This window comes from Xenopus laevis, chromosome 1S (assembly GCF_017654675.1).
Source record: "Xenopus laevis strain J_2021 chromosome 1S, Xenopus_laevis_v10.1, whole genome shotgun sequence".
Lineage (NCBI taxonomy): Eukaryota > Metazoa > Chordata > Amphibia > Anura > Pipidae > Xenopus > Xenopus laevis.
In genome coordinates, this window is record NC_054372.1 from 4,763,060 (window position 1) to 4,786,009 (window position 22,950).

General features: G+C 42.5%; 1 protein-coding gene across 1 annotated transcript; it reads right to left on the reverse strand.

The window, feature by feature from the left end:
- Positions 1-1,106: 1,106 nt before the first annotated feature.
- LOC108704100 (sialoadhesin) lies at positions 1,107-21,361 on the reverse strand. The gene is made up of 15 exons (XM_041577336.1): positions 21,286-21,361; positions 20,771-20,814; positions 20,599-20,693; positions 17,830-17,885; positions 16,959-17,222; positions 16,125-16,379; positions 15,678-15,932; positions 14,357-14,611; positions 13,457-13,756; positions 12,850-13,104; positions 10,680-10,976; positions 8,150-8,401; positions 6,393-6,695; positions 6,040-6,136; positions 1,107-5,142 (listed from the first exon to the last, which is right to left on the reverse strand). The coding sequence occupies exons 1-15, from the start codon at positions 21,359-21,361 to the stop codon at positions 4,953-4,955; spliced, it is 2,994 nt and encodes a 997-aa protein (XP_041433270.1). The 3' UTR covers positions 1,107-4,952.
- Between the last annotated feature and the right edge of the window lie 1,589 nt (positions 21,362-22,950).

A 22,950-nucleotide genomic window follows, 5' to 3' on the forward strand; every position in this document is an offset into this window, starting at 1 on the left:
TCGGTGCTACTACTGCTACACTGGGTCACTCTGTTCAGCCAAAATGGGGCTCAAGGCATGGGTGTGATTTTGTGCCACGTCTGCTACTCTGGGTCAGGTACTGAATTATTTCTAAGGGTCAACAGTTAAGGGTCAAGATCAAAACTGTATGACAAGATGGCGACAGTAGGATAATATTGAGACAGAAAACTGTAGGGCAAGATGGAGAGAGTGGAACAAGATGAAGACAGCAGAGAAGATGGAGACAACAGAACAAGATGGAGAGAGTAGAAGAAGATGAAGACATTAGGACAAGATGGGGAGTGTAGAGCAAGATGAATACAGCAGAGCAAGATGGGGACATTGGGACAAGATGGAGACAGTAGAACAAGATGGGGACATTGAGACAAGATGCAGAGAGTAGAAGAAGATGAAGACAGCAGAGCAAGATGGGGACATTGGGACAAGATGGAGAGAGTAGAAGAAGATGAAGACAGTAGGACAAAATGGAGAGTGTAGAAGAAGATGAAGACAACAGAGCAAGATGGGGACATTGGGATAAGATGGAGACAATAGAACAAGATGGAGAGAGTAGAACAAGGACATTGGGACAAGATGGAGATGGTAGGGCAAGATATACTATATTAAATAAAATAGAGTGCAACCCTTTTAGCTAGAAGGTTCCCGACTTTCTCAAAAGATCTGGTGATCTAATGATCAGTGAAAGAGAATAGATGTGTTCCAGAGTAAATGGTGGAGATTCATCCTGGCAGAGTGGGTTTACACATCGCTACATTTACATGCTGTGAGGGTGAATCTGCAAAGTCCTGGTGAGATTGATTCTGTGCAAGTCAAAGGCTTGTTTTTTTTATTACTTTAAACCACAAAAAATGTATGAGTTTATTTATATTTTTTTCACTTTTTATATCGGATTCTTTTAACAAATTACAAGGCATCAGTGGTTTATAGAAACCCTCTAAAACCCCTAAAATGCAAATGTTGCTCCTCACACTCCCCCGCAGTGCTGTTACATTGTCGGGCCCCTCCACGACCTGTTTTACGGTTGGTCAGAAAGGCTTTTTGCCACAGGCACCAAATCACTAAAGTTATTGGATTAAAGAAAGATATCAAGTTCAAGCTTTTATTTATTTTCTATTTATATGCCCTCAACTCATTGTTGTTTATCAAAATATACTGTATACTTTGCTGCCACCTAGTGGTATAATTAACAATGGCATTTAGATTTCAGAGGTGCGATGTTATAGAATACTTATACTGCCATCTGGTGGCACTATCGATTATTGGAATGAATTTGTTGAAAGGGAGTTGTACTAAAGAAGTTTATAAAATAAGCAATTGCATCCCTAGGCGCCACAGCTGCATGCAGGTCACAGACTGACCCCTGCTGAATGCATCATATGCAGCCCCTTGTTCTGAGATCCACCCATGTTCATTGCAATGCTCTGCTGGAACCCGGTGGCTCAATCTACTATTACATGTTTATTACAATTAGCAGAAATACCACGGAGGCCAAGTGACACCGGTTATGGGGCAGATTAGATAAGATGATAGCGGAACTGACCCGCAACTGATTTATCAGCAACTCATGTCCATCATGTCTGTTGTTGGGGTGCAGTTGATGAAGAAGAGGTAGTTCTCATTTATTTCTGAGAAAACCTAATTAATCTTCTTGTGTCCCCATGATTTTCTCAGGGGAGATTTCTCAGGTGGAGCTGGCACAGAGAGATGGGGTATTTATGCAAGTAGAGCTGATGGAGATGGTGTTTATTACAGTAGCATAGAGATTATTTAAGATGGAACCCATCAAGGAGATGGAAGAGATTATTCTTGTAGACTTGAGTGCCGTGGGGTAGGACAATATACTGATGGAGTGAGATGAGAAACTAATCCTAATGAGCTATCTTGGGTGGGTAAGTGATTCTTTTGGTGGTATCTATATATGGGACATTTTGGGATGATGGAACATAGTTTTGTTTGATGGAAGGTTATGTAAGAGCAGATGGAGTCAATAATCAGAGAAAGCTGCTTAGGGAAATGGAGGAGATGAATGTTCTGGAGGTGATGGGGAAGGGGTAGAAGATTATGAAGATGGAGTAAACAGAGGAACTAGGTGAAGCTGAAGGGTTTATTCGGGGGATGCAGGTTCCTGAATGGAGTTGCTCACTAGGAATCTGGGTCTTATGGAGGTGTAGGAGATAATATAGATTGAGCAAGGCTCTACGCTGGCTTTGGGGGAAGTGATGGGAGTTATGAATGAGATGCTAAAAAGATACAGAATGGAATTAGCAGGGAGCTCAGGGAACATGGATAGCGAGGAGGGGAGTAATTTGTAGAAAGATACAAAAGGTGGTCATACACGGGCAAATTGAAGCTGCCGATATTGGTTCTTTTAAACTGATTCAGCAGTTTATCTGCCATGTGTTGGGACTTCCGACGGGTTTCCCCGATCAATATCAGGCTATAATTCGTCCAGATATCGATCAGGCAGGTTTGATTTTTCCTGCTATTGAATAACACATCGGCTAGTTGATGGGGTTCTACCACCCATCGGTGCCCATTTCCCTTTTTGTAATCTGGTCTTTTGGCCCAGCTCCGAACAATCAGATTAACCCAATGTCACCCTGCTTTTGGTGGGTATTTCAGGCGTAAGATCCGCTTGTTTGGCAACCTCACCAAACGAGCAGATCTTATTGTGTATGGTCACCTAAAGTCTTTCTCTTCTCACACTTCTGTAGCCTCATTGGTTCTCTTCCAAAGCGTTGAATGGTAGAAAGTCATTAGCTTCAGGCAGTGGGGGCAAAAACCTGTGAGCAGGTTCATACTGTAGGTGGCTCAGGTTCATACTGTAGGTGGCTCAGGTTCATACTGTAGGTGGCTCAGGTTCATACTGTAGGTGGCTCAGGTTCATACTGTAGGTGGCTCAGGTTCATACTGTAGGAGGCTCAGGTTCATACTGTAGGAGGCTCAGGTTTATACTGTAGGTGGCTCAGGTTCATACTGTAGGTGGCTCAGGTTCATACTGTAGGTGGCTCAGGTTCATACTGTAGGAGGCTCAGGTTTATACTGTAGGTGGCTCAGGTTCATACTGTAGGTGGCTCAGGTTCATACTGTAGGTGGCTCAGGTTCATACTGTAGGAGCCTCAGGTTCATACTGTAGGTGGTTCAGGTTCATACTGTAGGTGGCTCAGGTTCATACTGTAGGTGGCTCAGGTTCATACTGTAGGTGGCTCAGGTTCATACTGTAGGAGGCTCAGGTTCATACTGTAGGTGGCTCAGGTTCATACTGTAGGTGGCTCAGGTTCATACTGTAGGTGGCTCAGGTTCATACTGTAGGTGGCTCAGGTTCATACTGTAGGAGGCTCAGGTTTATACTGCAGGTGGTTCAGATTCATACTGTAGGTGGCTCAGGTTCATACTGTAGGTGGCTCAGGTTCATACTGTAGGTGGCTCAGGTTCATACTGTAGGAGGCTCAGGTTCATACTGTAGGAGGCTCAGGTTCATACTGTAGGTGGCTCAGGTTCATACTGTAGGTGGCTCAGGTTCATACTGTAGGTGGCTCAGGTTTATAGTGTAGGTGACACAGGTTTATACTGTAGGTGGCACAGGTTCATACTATAGGTGGCTCAGGTTTATACTGTAGGAGGCTCAGGTTTATACTGTAGGAGGCTCAGGTTTATACTGTAGGAGGCTCAGATTCATACTGTAGGTGGCTCAGGTTTATACTGTAGGTGGATCAGGTTTATACTGTAGGAGGCTCAGGTTTATACTGTAGGAGGCTCAGGTTTATACTGTAGGAGGCTCAGGTTTATACTGTAGGAGGCTCAGGTTTATACTGTAGGAGGCTCAGGTTTATACTGTAGGAGGCTCAGGTTTATACTGTAGGTGGCTCAGGTTTATACTGTAGGAGGCTCAGGTTCATACTGTAGGTGGCTCAGGTTCATACTGTAGGTGGCTCAGGTTCATACTGTAGGAGGCTCAGGTTTATACTGCAGGTGGTTCAGATTCATACTGTAGGTGGCTCAGGTTCATACTGTAGGTGGCTCAGGTTCATACTATAGGTGGCTCAGGTTTATACTGTAGGAGGCTCAGGTTTATACTGTAGGAGGCTCAGATTCATACTGTAGGTGGCTCAGGTTTATACTGTAGGTGGATCAGGTTTATACTGTAGGAGGCTCAGGTTTATACTGTAGGAGGCTCAGGTTTATACTGTAGGAGGCTCAGGTTTATACTGTAGGTGGCTCAGGTTTATACTGTAGGAGGCTCAGGTTTATACTGTAGGTGGCTCAGGTTCATACTGTAGGTGGCTCAGGTTTATACTGTAGGAGGCTCAGGTTTATACTGTAGGAGGCTCAGATTCATACTGTAGGAGGCTCAGGTTTATACTGTAGGAGGCTCAGATTCATACTGTAGGAGGCTCAGGTTTATACTGTAGGAGGCTCAGGTTTATACTGTAGGAGGTTCAGATTCATACTGTAGGTGGCTCTATATTAGGGCTTAGGAAGATTCAGTTTTTGAGAAGGAGCCAGAAGGTGTAGGAAGAAGAAAATCAGACAATTCCAATCTTTCTTCTGTGATATTTGCAGTTGTGGCAAAGTTCTTTGGTATCTACAGAGGAGTAACCACCATGTTGTACTACGACTCCAAAGCAGAAAAGGCATTGACATTCCCATGTGCCCAAAGTGTCCAAACATCTCCAGTCACAAAGCTGGGGCATCAGGATAACAGCGTCTCATATAGAAGAGTTAAATAAATTATAGGCAATAATGGAAGAGGATGTATTGCTATTGGAGCACAGCTATCACTTTTACCCAGAAATTGTCTTGCAAATACACTAATACCCCTGGTAAAAAGCCACTCCCTCAGCTCCACCAACAGGCTTTGATGCCAGTGGGCTGGGGCACATAAATGCCAGGATGTCTATACTGAAAATATGACTCGCTACTCCCCTAGACTACCAGCATGTGCCCCATTCTCTGTTCTTGCATAGGAAATAACACAGTAGAAGAACATCTTTACTGTTGGCCAAACCAAGTAACACACTGAGATAAGTAAATAAATGGTGAAATACACAGTGTACCTTTGTTGTCCCGTTGTTATCCATCTCTATACAGTTTTTGTCTGTTTGCTTTGTGTACCACACTCTAATTATGGGAAATACAAAACAGTGTTATTGAAAAAAAATAAAAATATCCGCAGTGCAATGAGCAATGAGTAGCAACCAAGACATATCCATAGAGTGATAAACAAAACAAAACCCAGAGTACAAAGGGGCAAATTCACTAAGATGCGAAGTTGCGCCAGGCGCAACTTCGCCAGGCGTAGTTTCGCCAGGGCTCCGCAAATTCACTAAAATCCGAAGTTGCGCACAGGGGTAGCGTAAGGTTGCGAAGTTACGCTAGCGTTGATTCGCTATATAAAGCGAAGTTGCGCTAGCGAAGGCTAATTTGCATACGGCGCGAAATTCAAATTTCAATGGAGGAACACGTATCTGCACTACAAATGCCTAGAAAACCTTCAAATCAGCAAATAAAAATCTTATTTTGCCCTACACATGTGCCCACTGTCTAGGTAAGTTGCCATGAGTCAGGAAATGTAGGGGGGAGGAAGGGGAGCCCCAAAAAAATTTCGATCTTTTTCAGCCTATCACCCATAATGTAGAAAACACGCCAGCGTTTTTTGGGACTTAGAAAAAAAATTGACTTTTTTTTTTAAACAATCCCTATCTACTCTATTGCGCTTCGCCAGGTCTGAGGTGGCGAAGGAAGTCTAGCGTAAAAGGTAGCGTTCAGTACACTGCGCAAGTTAGTGAATTTGCGTAGTTTCGTCGCTAGCGAAAATTCGCCTGGCGTAAGGTTGCGAAGTAACACTAGCGAAACTACGCCAGCGTTTGTTAGTGAATTTGCGCAGTAGCGAAAATGCCAAACGCTAGCGAATTAACGCTAGCGTTCGGCGCTTCGAGGCTTAGTGAATTTGCCCCAAAGAGTTTCGGCCAATAGCAAAAGGCAAGAAACCAAGTTAAAGAAAATTGTGCTACTCACTTTTTCCTCCGGCACATGGCAATGATGGTGGCCACTAAGATCACAACGCATAGGAGCGTGGCCCCAGCAGTGACTTTATACACTAGAACTTCCTTATCTGAGGGAAGAGAAAAGTCCACATTCAGTGGCCCAGTAGAAGCCAATATCTTTCCTGTTTGTGCATGAAGATTCCAATGATGCACCGCATCCATAGTTTTTAGATTTGGAATCCTCCACAAAATATTTGGTTAGATAATAAGAAAATCTAAAACCCAGGTTTTAGAACCAAATCTTGGCTTCGGTGCATCCCAAATGTTCAGCTAGACTATAGCTCAGATGTCAATAACCCTTACCATAAAGCAGTCCATACTCACCATTTGTGGTAAATGAAACAGAAGTTGTTGCACTTCCTATTGTGTTGTTGGCAGTGCAGACGTATCTCCCAGAATCCTCAGAAGTGACATCTCTTATTTCCAGCTTTAAATAGTTGTGGGAGGAAAATGACCAGAATTTGTGACCTTGATCAGGCTGGACTGGCGTGGTGCTGGCCAGGAGGGTGCCCTCTCTATGCAGAGTGATAACAGATGGGAGAACACTATACACCTTGCACAGAATAATTCCCTGATCCTTCCTCTGAGGTTCCAAGAATGACGTAACCTGAAGGTTCTTAGGAGCATCTGCAACACAATGGAGAGAGCTCAAGGCCAGTGATATTGTGTATAGTATTTACCACAGACAGACAGCAGAGTTGTCTCTTTTATTGTTATACAAAGTGGACTGCAGATAACAAGGCTGGGAGATTGCAAGTATAGTGGGGTTTGATAGAGGTAATATGGCAAGATGGTAACCAAAGATGTAAGATGGCAAAAAAAGGCAAGATAGCAGGACAAGATGGGGTCAGTATACAGTGGATGGAGATAATAGGCTCAGATGGTGACAATAGCGACAGATAGAAACAGTAGGACAAGATGGTGACAGTAGGGCAAGATGAAAACAGTAGGACAAGATGGAGACAGTATGACCGATTGAGACATTAGGGTAAGATTGTGACAGTAGAGACAAATGGAAGACAGTAGGAAAACAATGGGTCAGTAGAAGAAGATGGAGACCGTAGATTAAGATAGTGACAGTAGAGACAGATGGAGACAGTAGGACAGAATGTGTTCAGTAGAAGAAGATGGTGACTGTAGAGCAAGTTGGAGACAGCAGGGCAAAGATGTATACAGTAGGACAAGATGGAGACAGTTGGGTAAGATGGAGTCAATAGAACAAGATGGTGACTATAAACAAGATGGAGACAGTAGGGCAAGATGGAGACAGTAGGGCAAGATGGAGACAGCAGGGCAAGATGGATACAGCATGGCAAGATGGAGACGGTAGAGCGAGATGGAGACAGTAGGGCAAGATGAAGACATTAGGATAGATGGTGACAGCAGAGACAGATGAGACAGTAGGAAAAGAAGGGGTCAGTAGAAGAAGATGGAAACAATAGGGCAAGATGGAGACAGTAGTTCAAGATGGAGACAGTGGGGTAAGATGGAGACAGTAGGAAAAGATGGAGACAGTAGGGCAAGATAAAGACAGTAAGTAAAATGTAGACAGTAGGGGGAGCTGTTGACACTAGAGACAGATGCAGATAGTAGCCAGTGTCAGTAAGCCCTAATAAGCATTTAGAGAACAAAGAAGGCCATGGATGTGAGTTCTCACTCTAACAATACACACTAATCACCAAAATATCTCTATCTATGTTAAAAGGCTTTATTCCACAGTATTATAGCCTCAAATATATACATTTAAAATAGAAACAGACAGCACCGGACTTTAAACCAAGGTTCCTTATCTGAATAATTAAAAGGTGTTAAAGCTGGTTCAAAGTATAGCCTTTTAACATGAATAGCTTGAAGTGTGGTTCCTATTATAGGGTATTTTGGTGTTTAGTAGCAGATCTTCCAGGAACCCCCACCCTGTGGAACATTAGTAAATTGACTCTGTATTTATGCTAAGACTGAAGGAAATGTTGGCTCCTAGTCTTTATAAACAATACACACTAATATCGTTTGCAGGCTGATTTGCTACTATGCTATTGCCATAACTCCCAGAACTCCATTTATAATTAGAGAGCGATTCTTACAGAGTACAGTAACTGCAACCGGAGAGGAGATGCTTTCTTGGCTCCCGTACTTGGCAAGGCAGTGGTACAACCCAACGTCGGCTTTGGACACTTTCATCAGCACAAGAGAGGCCTCGGCACCATCCTTCAGCCATTGGTTATTCTTATACCAGGTAAAGCTGGAATTCTGGGCTGCAGAGCTGGCAATCTGGCAAGTGAGAGTGGCCGATCCTCCTTCCCACAGCTCGGCCGATGGCGTCACCACCACTTTGGCTTGTAAAATGAGAAAGTCTCCGATTAAAGGTGTGAAGCAGAGAATTGAAATACATTTAATTTTTATATAGACACTGAGAGGAACGGTGATATTTGTTTTTTGGATAAACTCATCTACCTCCCAATTACTGGGAAACATGACATTTGGGTGCAATACTTACTTGTTTTGTGTTACTGACTCCCAAGTCTACTTCCTGGTCTTCTGATTGGCCAAGCTTAGCCTTGTCCCCATCTTCAGGGGAAAGGCATAGTCATTGATTGGCTGGCTTTTGGTTATGAAACAATTGCCATTGGCCAGTCAGGAGGGATGGCAGTTTGGTGGAGCTCCACCTGCTGGTTGGCATGGGACAGTGATTGCAGAAGTAAGTTTGATGGCCTCAAGTGGAGATGTTCTAAAAGGGTTTTGCTACTGCAATGTAGACCCACATTATGTAGCACTATGGACCTCTGTTTCAGATGAGCCTATTTATGCCCCCATGCTGCACTGCTCAAGGCTTGTGAATGTTGGCTTCTGATGAAAACTGACCATAGTGTGTGATAGGGACCTTAGAATGGAAGTTCCTCTGGGGTTGCAACTTATATAAATAAAGAATAACACTACATTGACTTCAAATAATTTCTGGAGAGGCATTTAGTGTTAAGAATTAAGGTTTACCAAAACTGATGGGGGATACAGGTGCTCAAGCCCCAGACCTTCAGCTTTGGGAGGCAAACAATATGCTTAATATGTAGTAGTAGGCTGGCACCAACCCTCTGTCCCTCTTTTGACAGCTAAACCCGCAGTCCCTCATTTGTACTGGAAAGTCCCTCTTTTCTCTGCACTGAACAGCCAGAAAAAGAAACAAAGTTTCTCACTTAATTGGCTTTTAGCAGAGAGCCCAGGACAGCCAACAGGTGCAAATAAGATACTTTGTAACAATTTTGAGACACAAAAACACAGTTTAGATAAGGAGAAATATTTTCAAACTTTCATAACCTGCCAAATTTTGTAAAAAACAAACATGGTAATCAGGCGGTGTGGCCACAGAAAGGGGTGTGGTCAGAAAATTGCTGCGCTACATGCGGAAAATTTTTTTTGTCCCTCCTTTTACTTCCAAAATGTTGGGAGGTATGCGATGCTTTATGCAGTTAAAAAAATGTATTCAACTCAAAAGAGCTTTAAGAGCAGGGCCGGAACTAGGGCGCCATCAGTGAGGGGCGCACTTTAAAAAGGATTTTTTTTCCTGTTGTTTTTTTTTTTAAAGCTTTTATTTAATTATTTATTTTATTTATAGTATTCATGGCCGCCGGGCAAAAACTTCCGCCCACCCTCTCCCTCTTGCCGGCAACTTGATACTACAGCTTAAGTGCTCTCCGGACTGCGGTGGCGCAGCGCGTGTTGCGTGGCGTGTGGACGTCAATGACACCGATGCGATCATTCGGCAGATAGTTTTCTCGGTAAAACATGGGGAGAATATGCCGTGCTTCTCCCAGTACAGGTACTGCTCCCGTGTTCTCCATGTGACGTGTCCATTTCACAATGGATTCTATTATCCTTGGGATGTGCCGAGTTTCAGAGAAGGGAAAATAAGAGCTGAGAACGGTGTACAAAGGCAGCTTTCAGGTCTCGGTGGCTCATCATTGCTGAGTGGTGGGGTGTCAGGGTAGACCTGCTGCTGCAAGGACACAGGGAGCATGATGGCAGTATGATGGTTGGCTGCGGCACAGGTAGAGGGGGGCAGTATGATGGTTGGCTGCTGGCTCCTGGCTCCTCAGGGGCGTAACTACAGAGGAAGCAGACCCTGCGGCTGCAGGGGGCCGAGGTGGTATAGGGGGCCCCATGCAGCCCTACTTAATGAGCAATTTCAATATAAATTGGTAAAACAGGACAACCTTTTTGGGGCCTATTATAAATTTGCTGTGGGGCCCAGTAACATCTAGTTACGCCACTGTGGCTCCTGCCATTTTTTTTAAACATTCATGGTAAGGTGGGAAATGGTAATGCTCATGGGCTAATTGAAGCTCTTGCCTAGGGTGCCAAACTACCTTGGCCCGGCCCTGCTTAAGAGCCATACGCTTGAAACGCGTAAGGCTCTTTTGAGATGGTTTTCTGTTAAATAAACTTTTTTAACGGCATCAAGCATTGGAGTGCGGTCTGGTTAGTGCCAGCCTACTACTACGTATAAAACAATACATTTCCTTGATGCAAATTCAAGAACATAAATGATATTTCTGAGGGCAGTTGGTTGCACTCCAAATGGCAGATTGGGTGGATATAACAAACGAGAACCACACTCACCTTGCAACGAGAAATGAACAGAGGTTTGTGAGGCTCCCAAAGAATTCGTAGCCCGGCAGGTATAGTCTCCTTGATCTTCTAGGGCCACCTCATACATTTCCAGCCTCACGGCATTATGGGATATAGACAATCTCACGCGTTTGTTTGCATTTAGGGGGACGGAGGAAGCCGTGATTTGATCGCCCTTGTATAACAGCAGATCGGAGGGTGGTTGGCTTTCCACACTGCAGGTTATGACTCCCTGGCGTTTGCCCTGCGTTTCCAAGAAGGAGGAGAGGGACAGGTTCCGCGGGGGGTCTATAAGAAAGAAAAAAGACCAGTGCCCCATTATGTACTGAATGTGTCAAATTCTATACAGAACAGATTTATGGAAAACGGACGTTCCAATTGACACGTATTTATTACTGTGCACATTATAATTGTTTCTAAAAGCCATTATTAAAAACGACCCATTTCACTGAGATGGAAATGGCCATCGACATAAAGTGAGTTCAGGTTAAATTGCTCCTAACATGAATGAAAAAGAAAAGGGCACTGTTTTTTTTTTACATAAATGAAATCAATCCATCACAATTAAAATCCATTTAAATTTCAGGTTAATTGGTTACGGCACATGCTGCATTTCCCTATTTCTCCATAGTGTTTGGACTTGTGATGACTCTGCTCCTATTAATGGTATAACATAGCAAATAACTTCACCTGGTTTGGGAGAGATGGGCTAAAAGGAGCCAAAAAAAAACTTCACGTGAAGGGCTTTTTAGCTCCTTTTAACCCGTCTCTCCCAAACCAGGTTAAGTTCTTTGCTATGTTATACCATTAATAGGAGCAGAGTCATATTTGGTATTAAGGCAGTATAACATACAAACACCATAAACACCGGCACTGGTGTTGCCCCTCCAAATTCCATTAAAGTATAAGTAAACCTTTAAAATAAGTGAATGTAAAACTGATGAGGGGGCTAATCTAAGCACTTTTGTCATTTAAATTCATTATTTATTTATTTTTAATTCCAAGATATTAAAGGGATACTGTCATGGAAAAAATTTTTTTTTCAAAATAAATCAGTTAATAGTGCTGCTCCAGCAGAATTCTGCACTGAAATCCATTTCTCAAAAGAAAAAGAGCAAACAGATTTTTTTATATTCAATTTTGAAATCTGACATGGGGCTAGACATTTTGTCAATTTCCCAGCTGCCTCCGGTCATGTGAATTGTGCCTGCACTTCAGGAGAGAAATGCTTTCTGGCAGTCTGCTGTTTTTTCTTCTCAATGTAACTGAATGTGTCTCAGTGGGACCTGGATGTTACTATTGAGTGTTGTTCTTATATCTACCAGGCAGCTGTTATCTTGTGTTAGGGAGCTGCTATCTGGTTACCTTCCCATTGTTCTGTTGTTTGGCTGCTGGGGGGAAGGGAGGGGGTGATATCAGTCCAACTTGCAGTACAGCAGTAAAGAGTGATTGAAGTTTATCAGAGCACAAGTCACATGACATGGGGCAACCTGGGAAATTGACAAAATGTCTAGCCCCATGTCAGATTTCAAAATTGAATATAAAAAAATCTGTTTGCTCTTTTGAGAAATGGATTTCAGTGCAGAATTCTGCTGGAGCAGCACTATTAACTGATTCATTTTGAAAAAAAATTTTTTTCCCATGACAGTATCCCTTTAAGGGATACATGTACTGTTAATATGAATGAATTTTGTTACAACAGCGCCACCTGCTGGTCAGTTTCCCACCAGTCTGACCAGCAAGTAGTCAAGGAAGTTGTCAGGAGAAAGAAAGAGGCTGATGTTCTTCTGCTTAGGAAAACAATTAGAAACCTTTCTCACATCTTTCCTAAGCAGAAGAACATCAGCCTCTTTCTTTCTCCTGACAACTTCCTTGACTACTTGCTGGTCAGACTGGTGGGAAACTGACCAGCAGGTGGCGCTGTTGTAACAAAATTCATTCATATTAACAGTACATGTATCCCTTAATATCTTGGAAATAAAAATAAATAAATAATACATGTCATGCTTAGGGTAGCCCCTTCATCAATTTTCCATTCACTTATTTTCAAGGTTTACTTATCCTTTAACTGTAGCGGGAGAAATTGTGGTTGACAGAGCCAGCAAGAGACATTATACATAAGAGTGTGCAAAACAAAGAACGTAAGATTTATTACACTTACACTGCACATATAATGAGACGGGTGAGGAGGGCCGTGTGCCATTGGCAGTGTTTCCAGTACAGGCGTAGGAACCTGCGTCAGAGCTGAGCAACTGTTCAAACACCAGGGACCCCGGCAAACCTTCCTGGAACCATCTGCCATTCTTATACCAAGTATAACTGGTCACTGGTTGTGGCGTATTCAGGACGTTACAGGTCAAGGTGGCCAACTGACCCTCGTTCAGCTTTGGGTACGGGCTGACCAAAACACGAGCCCCTGTAGTTATGGAAATCAATACATAAGACAAATGATTTGTTAGATTTAAAATGAAATGTGAATAGAAATCTGCCCAAAGCTCCACCAACTTTCTTTTACTGTTACCAACAACCTTTTTCAGGTGAGCTTTTCAGTAATTAGCTTCTGTGGGTCCACCGAAAGTAGGGTAATGAGTTAAAACATCTTGTTGGTTGCTACAGGTTATTGCACCAGGGTAAAATATGTTAAAGATTATTAAATGATCCCTTGCTGTGTAAGTTCTTAGTTAAAGGTCCAAACAGAAAGAGTTCAGATTCTTTCTACCAGACCCATTTTTATTAGTCTGCTGTGGCCGTTGTGTCCCTCTACGTACCTTCTACAGTGAGATGCGAGGACACCAATGTTGTGCCATGGACATTCTTTGCCGTGAAGATGTAGGTTCCTTCATCGCTTGGCATGAGGTCTTTGATCTCCAATCGCAGGGTATTTGGGGAAAAGTAAGGGTTATACCTCTGAAGGTAAAGGCCACTGTTACCCGAAGAAGCCACAGGCTGGTGCTCTTTCATTAAATCCAGCTGGGAGGGAGGATTACTGTCTACCCCACACTGAATAATGGCGACTTTTCCATTTTGGATCTCCACGAATGATTTTATGTAGGCATTCCTTGGGGCATCTAAAAAGAAAATCAAATATCAGAGTCCGGCAGAGGTTGCTGACCTGATACATTTATTATGATCTGCAAAAGAAAAGCCTTTAAAATTACCCTCGACAGTCTTGTTTTATATCTGTGCCATTGCAAGCCTTTGGCCCTTGCAGAAGACTTGGCATGCCCATTGGTTCCTGCCCCATAACATGGCATGCCTACGGGTTCAACTGCAAGAGCATGGGAGACTTTACTGGAGACCTAAGGTCTAAACTCTGTGACCACCAATCCCAGCAGGTACACGTTTCAATAAATATGAGCAGTAGAGAATCCAACTGGTCAAGCAATAACAGTTGAGTCATGTTAGGCTCCCCAATAAGCATTTTGGTTGATATCACTGGATTTGAACAACCAAAACTTACTATATTACACCTGTTGGTTGATGACTCCCATTGGCATCAGCCAAACTGAAACTGCATCAGTTTGTAGGACAGTTAGTTCAAAAATGTATAGAAAGACCAAGAGGGCATCAGTCATCATGCTGGAAAAATGGTTCCCTTCCACCAAAACAGAATGGACATTAATAGTGGACTTTCCATAGGTCAGAATGTACCAAAATATACCACTTACACGTGACATTTAAATTGATTGCTGGTGAAGCTTTTGTTGCTTTGTCACTCTGTACTGTGCAGTAGTACAATCCTGCATCCTCACCGGAGACCCTGCCAAACAGAAGAGTCTTGGTACTGCCCCGGGGGTGCTCCTTTCCATTTTTGAACCAATTGTATTTGACCTCCCCAAGAGCATTAGTGGCTACCAGGCACGTCAGATTCACAGTCATTCCTTCCTGTACTAGTGACGATGGACTGATCAGGATTCCAGATGCTGAAATCACAAAGGTGACACAAATGAATGGGGTGAGTAGGGGTTTTGGGGTTCTGAGTTAAGACTGAGGGGATGGCCGGGGTGTTACTTTGTGCTGTGAAGTTCATTGCAGATCTAGAATGGCCAATGGAATTACTTGTGGCACAATTATACTCCCCTTCATCCTCAAACACAACATCTCTAATCACAAGTTTCAGGGAATTCTGAGAAGAAGATACGGTCATTCTCTGGTTGAGCGTTTGAGAAGATCCTGTTAAACCAACCAACAGTTGGCCCCTGTGCAGTGTTAAGCTAGAGGGAGGGTCACTACCCACATTACATTCTATGATGCCAACCTGGCCACTGTGAGATTCCCAGAATGAGGTCATATTCGGAACCCTGGGGGCATCTGGAAGGATTAAGGAGAACTGTAATAGTACAAATTGGGACATACTGTACATGACTGCATTAGGGTTAATGTATTTACCTTCAACCCCCTACTGTTTATTGCCCTATACATACTCCAGGCATGAGTTTAGTTGAATTTGCTAAGCCACCATCATATGCAGGAGCTCATTATTTGGCAACGTTTGTGTACAGCAGGAATCAGGGGGTACTTAAAACCCTAAGGCTGATGATTGCACCTGGATGGCGTCATTGAGGCAGGTACAACAAGGAAAGTCCCACTGTGCCATAACATTTAAGTCCCTTTTAGAGGAATTCTATGGATAGATCAGTCCATACTGATCAACAGAGAGGGCCATTGGACATAATTAAACATTATCAGAAGTAACAAGAAGACCCAGAGAGCAATGGTGATGTCTTTCAACCTAGAACCAAAGTGCAACTGGACTGGCCTTTGACTATAATAAGTTCTAGGATATTCCTCGTTCTATACAGATTTCTACTAAATATGGAGGAGGAAGCAATTTATTCACCATTTGGATCATTCCAGCTGTGCCTCTAGCATACAGTATGATGGTTATAACCAAAACTAACCAGGAATCTCCTTCAGGAAGTAAACGATAGATTGTTCTGACCATTAAGATTCTGCCCAGCATTTTGTTATAAGCTGTTCTTCACTTACATGCCACATGGAGAGACACTGATGGAGAAATGATACTGTCCTGAGAACTGTGAGCTTTGCAGTGGTAATAGCCTGAATCATTGCTCTTTATCTCATCAAACACCAAGGTCTTTTCAGATGATTCCCGAAGCCTCTTACTGTTCTTGTACCAAATGTACACAGTTCCCTCCAGTTGGGTCTTGGTAAGGTCGCAGGTGAGCACCACCTTCTCACTCTCTAAAACCTCTGTAGATGGCGTAACAAGAATCCGAGCCACTGAAATTATAGGAAATGAAACAATTATAATAATCTCATGAGACTATAGGTGAAAATGGTTTGCTCTTTTGAATCAGTAGAAGCACAGAGGATTCCATAAGTTGTCTAAGAGTATTTAGGCATGTGGCTGAAAATCATCTAGATACCAGTCAAGCAGGTTTGACAAGGACCAGACTTACACAACAGACTTACACAAGACATTTAAAATAACGGGTGGAGAAGAATCGCTGCCCTTGTCGTTCTGTACTTTGCAGTTGTAGTATCTCGCATCGGAGGCTGAAGCCTCATAGAATATCAGGGAGCGGGAGGCTCCATCCTTAATCCAGATACTGTTCTTATACCAGCTGTAGTGGATCTGCTCTGGGTCGGCACCAGGGACATCACAAGTCATAGTCACTGTCTCACCTTCTCTCACTTCTGACGATGGATTTATTAAGGTGCTTGCCGCTGGCAGGGAATAAATGCAAAGGAGGCTTAAGCTCATGCCCATTGGAAGGCCAACGCAGGACTCATTACTATATGCAAAGCAGAGGGAATTCTGGGAAGAAACCCCAGTTTCACAACTAAAATTTCTATTTTCATGCAATATTCTATAAGATACAATATCGGACTGAACCCATCCAGGGCCCAATAGCCCAGGGTAGCATGATGGTCATAAAACAGTGCACTAAACTGATGATAGACAGAGAGAGAAAGACAGAGAGAGAGAGAGACCAGACAGCGAGAGAGAGAGAGAGAGAGAGAGAAGGGATAGAAAGATAGATGATAGATAGACACATAGATAGATAGATAGATGATAGATAGATAGATAGATAGATAGATGATAGATAGATAGATAATGGATGGATAGATAGATGATAGATAGATAGATGATAGATAGATAGATAATGGATGGATAGATAGATGGATAGATACATGATATATATAGATCGATGATTATCTATCTATTATTTATCTAAGGATAGATGATAGATATATAGATAAACAGACAGACAGAACACAGAGAGCTCTAGCATTAGTACTCACAGAACACAATAAGCCGGGTGACCTCCGAGGCCCCAGTTCCCACTGGGTTTTGCACTTCACACTGAAAGTCCCCAAAATCATGTCGGGTGATGCTCGGGAAGGAGACGATTGGCTCTGTGGAAAAGACCTTGTTGTTCTTGTACCACGTGTAGCCGCTCACTGCCGGGTAAGTGCTATTATACTGGCACGTCAGGGTCACCATGTCCCCCTGCTTAATGTTATCTCTTGATGGATTTATTAGGATGTTTACCCCTTTGGGGAAGTCTGAAAGAGAAACATGTGACAAGTCTTTTTGATGTAGCTATAAGCAGTACCATGTGTTGCCCAGTTAGTGCCCATAATAGTACTGATTATGGGCACCAACTGGCAGGTTATATCAATAACCAGACTTGCACCCACTGATACAAAAACCATGTGCGCTTATAAGTGTTGCAACTCCAGCTAGATCCATCTTGAATTTTTGTTGCATCCGCTGCAACTCAAACCATGGCCATAATTATGATGTTATTATGGGAGAAACAGTTGATGGTTGGTATAAAATATGGCAATTTGTGCCTGTACTTTGCACTTGTGTTGCTAAATAACCCCTATAGAGTCCTGTTCATTACTGGACCAATTAGTTACTTGACCACATTGCTGACAGATAGGGACCTCTCCTGTCCTCCCAGCATGGAGGTCTCTGAGTGAGATTATCCTGGAGAACAGTTGCCTTTGTAAATATGGGTAAAGGTAAGTAAGTGAATAATAGGGGGGCTTTACAGTAAGAGGCCTGGGGTTGATGACTATGGGAATTGTTTACAGTAACCCCATGACATTATATTATTATTGGGCTTCTGCCTTTTTCTTACTCGTAACAGCATTAATACATTACCTTGGGCAGCCCATGAGAGTAGTATAAGAAACAGCAACATCAGCGTTGAAACCAATCTGTAACAAAAACTTCAAACAAAGAAAATTTGAATCCAGAGAAAGCAGTTTGGAACCATATTCTATTACAGGAGTAAAATATAATTTTATAATAGTGCACCGGGGCCTCGTTTTTTCTACTGCCAATACAGTCTCTGGAAACACATTCAGAGCACTCCTTTGGGGGGGACAACAATGAGGGGTACAACGTATATTTCAAAAATTTGATTTCGAGGTTGGAGAAAGAAGAAGCGAGAGAGACGTAAATGTAAAGCAGAAGTGGAAAGCAAAGAAAGGAAATCTGAGAAAGTTTGTGCACGAGACAAGAGGAAAGTAAAGGTTTTTGAGATAAATAAAGAGTAGGAAATTTGCTCCTTGTAGGAAATAGCACTAGTGGCACAACATCTGGTTTATGGGCTATTGGATTTACGTCGAGCTGCTATTCTTGTTAATATCTATATATTACACATCAGGAATAATAATAATGCAGAGTGTAGTAAGTGATGTGATCCCATCAGCACCCCAGCCTCATTCTCCTTCATAATCACCCTTTGTCCACTGCTCTACTACATTCATTTATCCTCAAGATCTTATCCTGATCTCCAAATATTGTCCCACCACACCCTATAGTCATTTCATACAGAGCCCATAATCTGACTCTCCTCCTGGTGTGATCATTTACACCAGTGATCCCCAACCAGTAGCTCGTGAGTAACATGTTGCTCCCCAACCCCTTGGATGTTGCTCCCAGTGGCCTCAAAGCAGGTGATTATTTTTGAATTCCAGGCTTGGAGGCAAGTTTTGGTTAAATAAAAACCAGTTGCACTGCCAAACAGAGCCTCAGTGTAGGTTGACAATCTTCATGTGAAACCAAATGGCCAATCACAGCACTTATTTGGCACCCCAAGAACATTTTTCATGTTTGTGTTGCTCCCCAACTCCTTTTACTTATGAATGTTGCTCATGGGTTCAAAAGGTTGGGGATCCCTGATTTACACCCTTGGGAAACCATTAGTCTTCCCAACAACTCCCGAGAGAGTAGAAAGATCCCAATAGTCAAGTGAGGATCTGAACAGGACCATATACAGTATATCGTCTTCAGCCAACAACCCTGCATAGCCACCATTCCTGTACCATTGGAATAATCATAGTTTTAATAAAATCATAATTTAATCTCAGAAGCTTTATTGTGCCCTTCCAATTCCCATACTTTCTAGGAAACAAATTCACTTTCTCTCTTCCCGATACAACCAGCTTTTCCATTTATTCCTTTACACTATTTACTGATTACAGTCAAACCCCAATTTTACGTTTTCCAAGGGACCAAAAACTAAAAGCCAGGAAAATGTAAAAACTGGTGGCAACTACAAAATGTGGGAAAAGTCACGTTCACAGAGGAGAACAGGAGTGATTAAAAAGGTGGTTCTCCCCTTTACTTTGAGGATTAGTGATGTGCGGGTCGGGCGGGTTCAAAAGTGCTCCTTTTTATATACTTTCTGCCTGCGAGCCCTGCCCCCTTCCGTGACATCACATTGGGGCGGGTGAGATTATATAATTAGGAGCGCTCGTTGGGTTAGGGTCGAGTGCTGCTTCTCAGGGGGTAGGGTGCGGATCAAGTTTTTCTTGACTAACACATCACTATTTAGTATGTTATAGAATGACTAATTCTTAGCAACTTTTCAATTGGCCTTCATAGTTTTTTTTAATTATTTGCCTACTTCTGCCTTATTTGTCCTTATTGTACTGTATTATATATGTACTTGATCCCACCTAAAAATCCTTATTGGAAGCAAAACCAGCCTATTGGCTTTATTTAATGTTTACATGATTTTCTAGTAGACTTAAGGTATGAAGATCCAAATTACAGGAAGATCCATCATCCAGAAAACCCCAGGTCCAGAGAGCATTCTGGATAAAAGGTCCCATACCTGTACTAAAAATAATAAAACCAATTGCAAGTTGTCTCAGAATATCACTCTCTACATCATGCTGCACGTTAAAGTTGAACAATCCGTTTAAGGAAAAAGAGCCAAAATATGATGTAAAATGCAGGAAAACATACTTAAAATCCAGCTCCAATTCAAATGCATAAGAACATGTAGGGAGTGTTGACAAATTCCACTAATACATCATTTATTTGGCGCCACCCTGAAACCCTTCGACAAACTCATGCAAGAGAATCACATCCCTAAACAGGAATTTTACAAATACGACACCTCCTGACCCCTATCATCAAGGACTACCCTATGAAGTCCACTCAATAAGCCTACATAACCCATGCAGCCCCAAAGAAAAGCAATGCAGCCCGTACATTTAGTGGGAAAAAGACAACGTTTACAGAACCAACTGTAAAAGAAAAAAACATAAAATCTGGGAAAATGAAGAATGAGGATACATAAAATCAGGGTTTGACTGTATAAACGTTGGCATAAATGTTCTCCTACATAGAAGACAATATTAAAAGAAGCGAAAAAAAAGCGAAAAAACATGCTCCCTGTTTATGGATTCTACCAGTTCAGAGCATTCCTTCTTGCCTCTTGAACATGGGCTTCACACACTTTCATAGAAATCCTAAAGGAGCTCGAAGAACCACCAGAGAAGCTAAAAATATCAGGCTAAAATTTACTGTCCTTGGAAGATAGAGTTGCAAATCTGGTTTCCCCCAAAAGGCACTTTATCTTATTGGCCCCCCCATAAAATCCCTATTTTACTATGCTGTTTCATTTTGAGTTACCCCAAATCGAACAGAGAGAAGCATAATCCGGTGTAGAAAGACTGGATAGAAGGGGTGGAATGGAGAAATTTATGGAGATGGTGGACTTCTACAACCTGCAGTAGAGAAGAAATTAAAAATAAAGTCCTTCTTCATAAAAATAGTCAATTTGCCACATTGTGGTTATACACACCTGCTGCGAGGAGACCAGGATCTTGCTGCTACCGACACCAGAAACTAAGTACAGAAGAAAGGATCATCTCTATTAATAGTCAGTGAATCCAGGGTTCCCCTTTTTGGAGAACATGTTTTGTTTATGTAATGTGAAGAGGCCAGTGTCAGCAGAATTTGTATTCATAAAAACAAAGAGGGTAGACGAAAAACTAAAGATACTTCATCATCATTCACTTTCTGGCCCTTCATCTGAGCATAATCAGATCACTAGGGAACCTTCCTGCAGATCAGCTACACCCAGGTATACTCACAAACAGATTGGCCAAAGCTATGCTATAAGGAGTGTGGTATTAGCCAGTCCACAAGAACAGCATTTGGTTGAGGAGTTGCCCTCCTCCTTCATATGCAAAGTAGAAGGAATTCTAGAAAAATAGTCAAATAACACTCCTAAACTTCCCATTTGCATGGAATTCCCTGGGGCTGATCCACATTCACAGCTAAGGAACAAATGCCTTAAGGTGGCCATAGACGCACAGATATAATCGTAGGAATCCTCAATTTCGGCCGTGTGGAGTGTCCCGACATTTTTCGTGCCATGTCGATCGGTCATTGAGTCGATCGGGCAAGTTAGAAAGTTTCTGTCGGCTGCCGATAATATATCTCTGCATGTTTTGCTGATCTGACGATTCTTCAGTGGGAAACTGTCACCAGCTTTTTTCGGACATAAACTTTCATACGATTGCTGTCAGGGGCAGAACATCGTCTGATCTGTTCTTTTACTACTTTATTTAAACTGAAGGTTAGTGGCAGATCGGGAGATGGGGACGTCCGTTCATTCGTCCAATATTGCAGGTAAACCTGCACGTCTATGGCCATCATAACTTAGATCAGGGGTCCCCAACCTTTTTTACCGGAGAGTCACATTTAAATGTAAAAAGAGTTGGGGAGCAACACGAGCATGAAAAAAGCCAAATAAGTGCTTTAATTGGCTATTTGGTAGCCTCTCTGTGGACTGGCAGCCTAAAGGACTCTCTACTTAACACTATACTTAGTTTTTATGCAATTAAAACTTGCTTCCAAGCCTGGAATTCAAAAATAAACACCTGCTTTGAGGACACTGAGAGGAACATCCAAAGGGTTGGAGAGCAACATGTTGCTCAGGAGCTACTGGTTGGGGATCACTGACTTAGATTCACAATTGAAGGCTGGTTTTGCCTTTAAGGAATCAAATCCCTTTGATGTTGCTACCAGTTGCCTTTAAGCAGGTGTTTCTATTGGACGTTTTGACTTGAAGACAAGCTTTAGTTGCATAAAAACCATATCTACCAATAAACAGAGCCTCCTGTAGGCTTCAAATCCATTTAGGGGCTCCCAATATCCAATCACAGCCTGTATTTGGCACCCACAGGAGCTTTTTGCCCACTTATGTTCTCCAACTTTTTTTACATTTGAATGTGGCTCCCAGGTAAAAAAAAAGTTGGGGACCCCTGTTCATACTGGGATTTCTTTGCAGACTTGTTTCTGCTTGGCCTACAAATAAGGGTGTTGTCTCCTCCACCCAATGCTTTTCTTGTGGATTTGCTTCCCTGGCTCTTCATATGTGGATCAGACAACTCATTGCTGCACTAATGACAGACAATAAGGGTGAAGCATTGGCTCATTGCAATGTTTTTGGCACTATTATCTGGGATACCAGAGGAGCTTGCTAATGAGGCTTGTCTGAGAGGTCATTGACTCTGCTGAAGTCACAAGTGTCCCTTTCAGAAGCAGATACTACAACTCAAATTGCACGTTGAAAGGTCCAAGGTTCAACTTATGTATGGTGCCATCAATTCTTCTGCTAGTTTCAAAAGCTGCCACTACATGCTGAGACATGGCTGGCTAAACCAAAATTTGTTGACAAAAATGAACATGAAAGTGAACAGACATATCATGGAATCATTGAGTAATTAAAGGGATTCTGTCATGTTTTGTGGCTTACATTTATTTCTAATTACACTGTTTACATTGCAAAGAATTCACTCTGCCATTTAACATTTAATTCTCGCACCAAACAAATGTGTTTTTTTAGCTTTAATATTGGTGCGGAGGCACAATCTCAGTGCATTGTGCTTAATTCTGAGCTTTGAAAAGGAGCCAGCACTTCAAGATGGAACTGCTTTAAGACAACTATTGTTTCTCCCCTTCTCGTTGTATTTA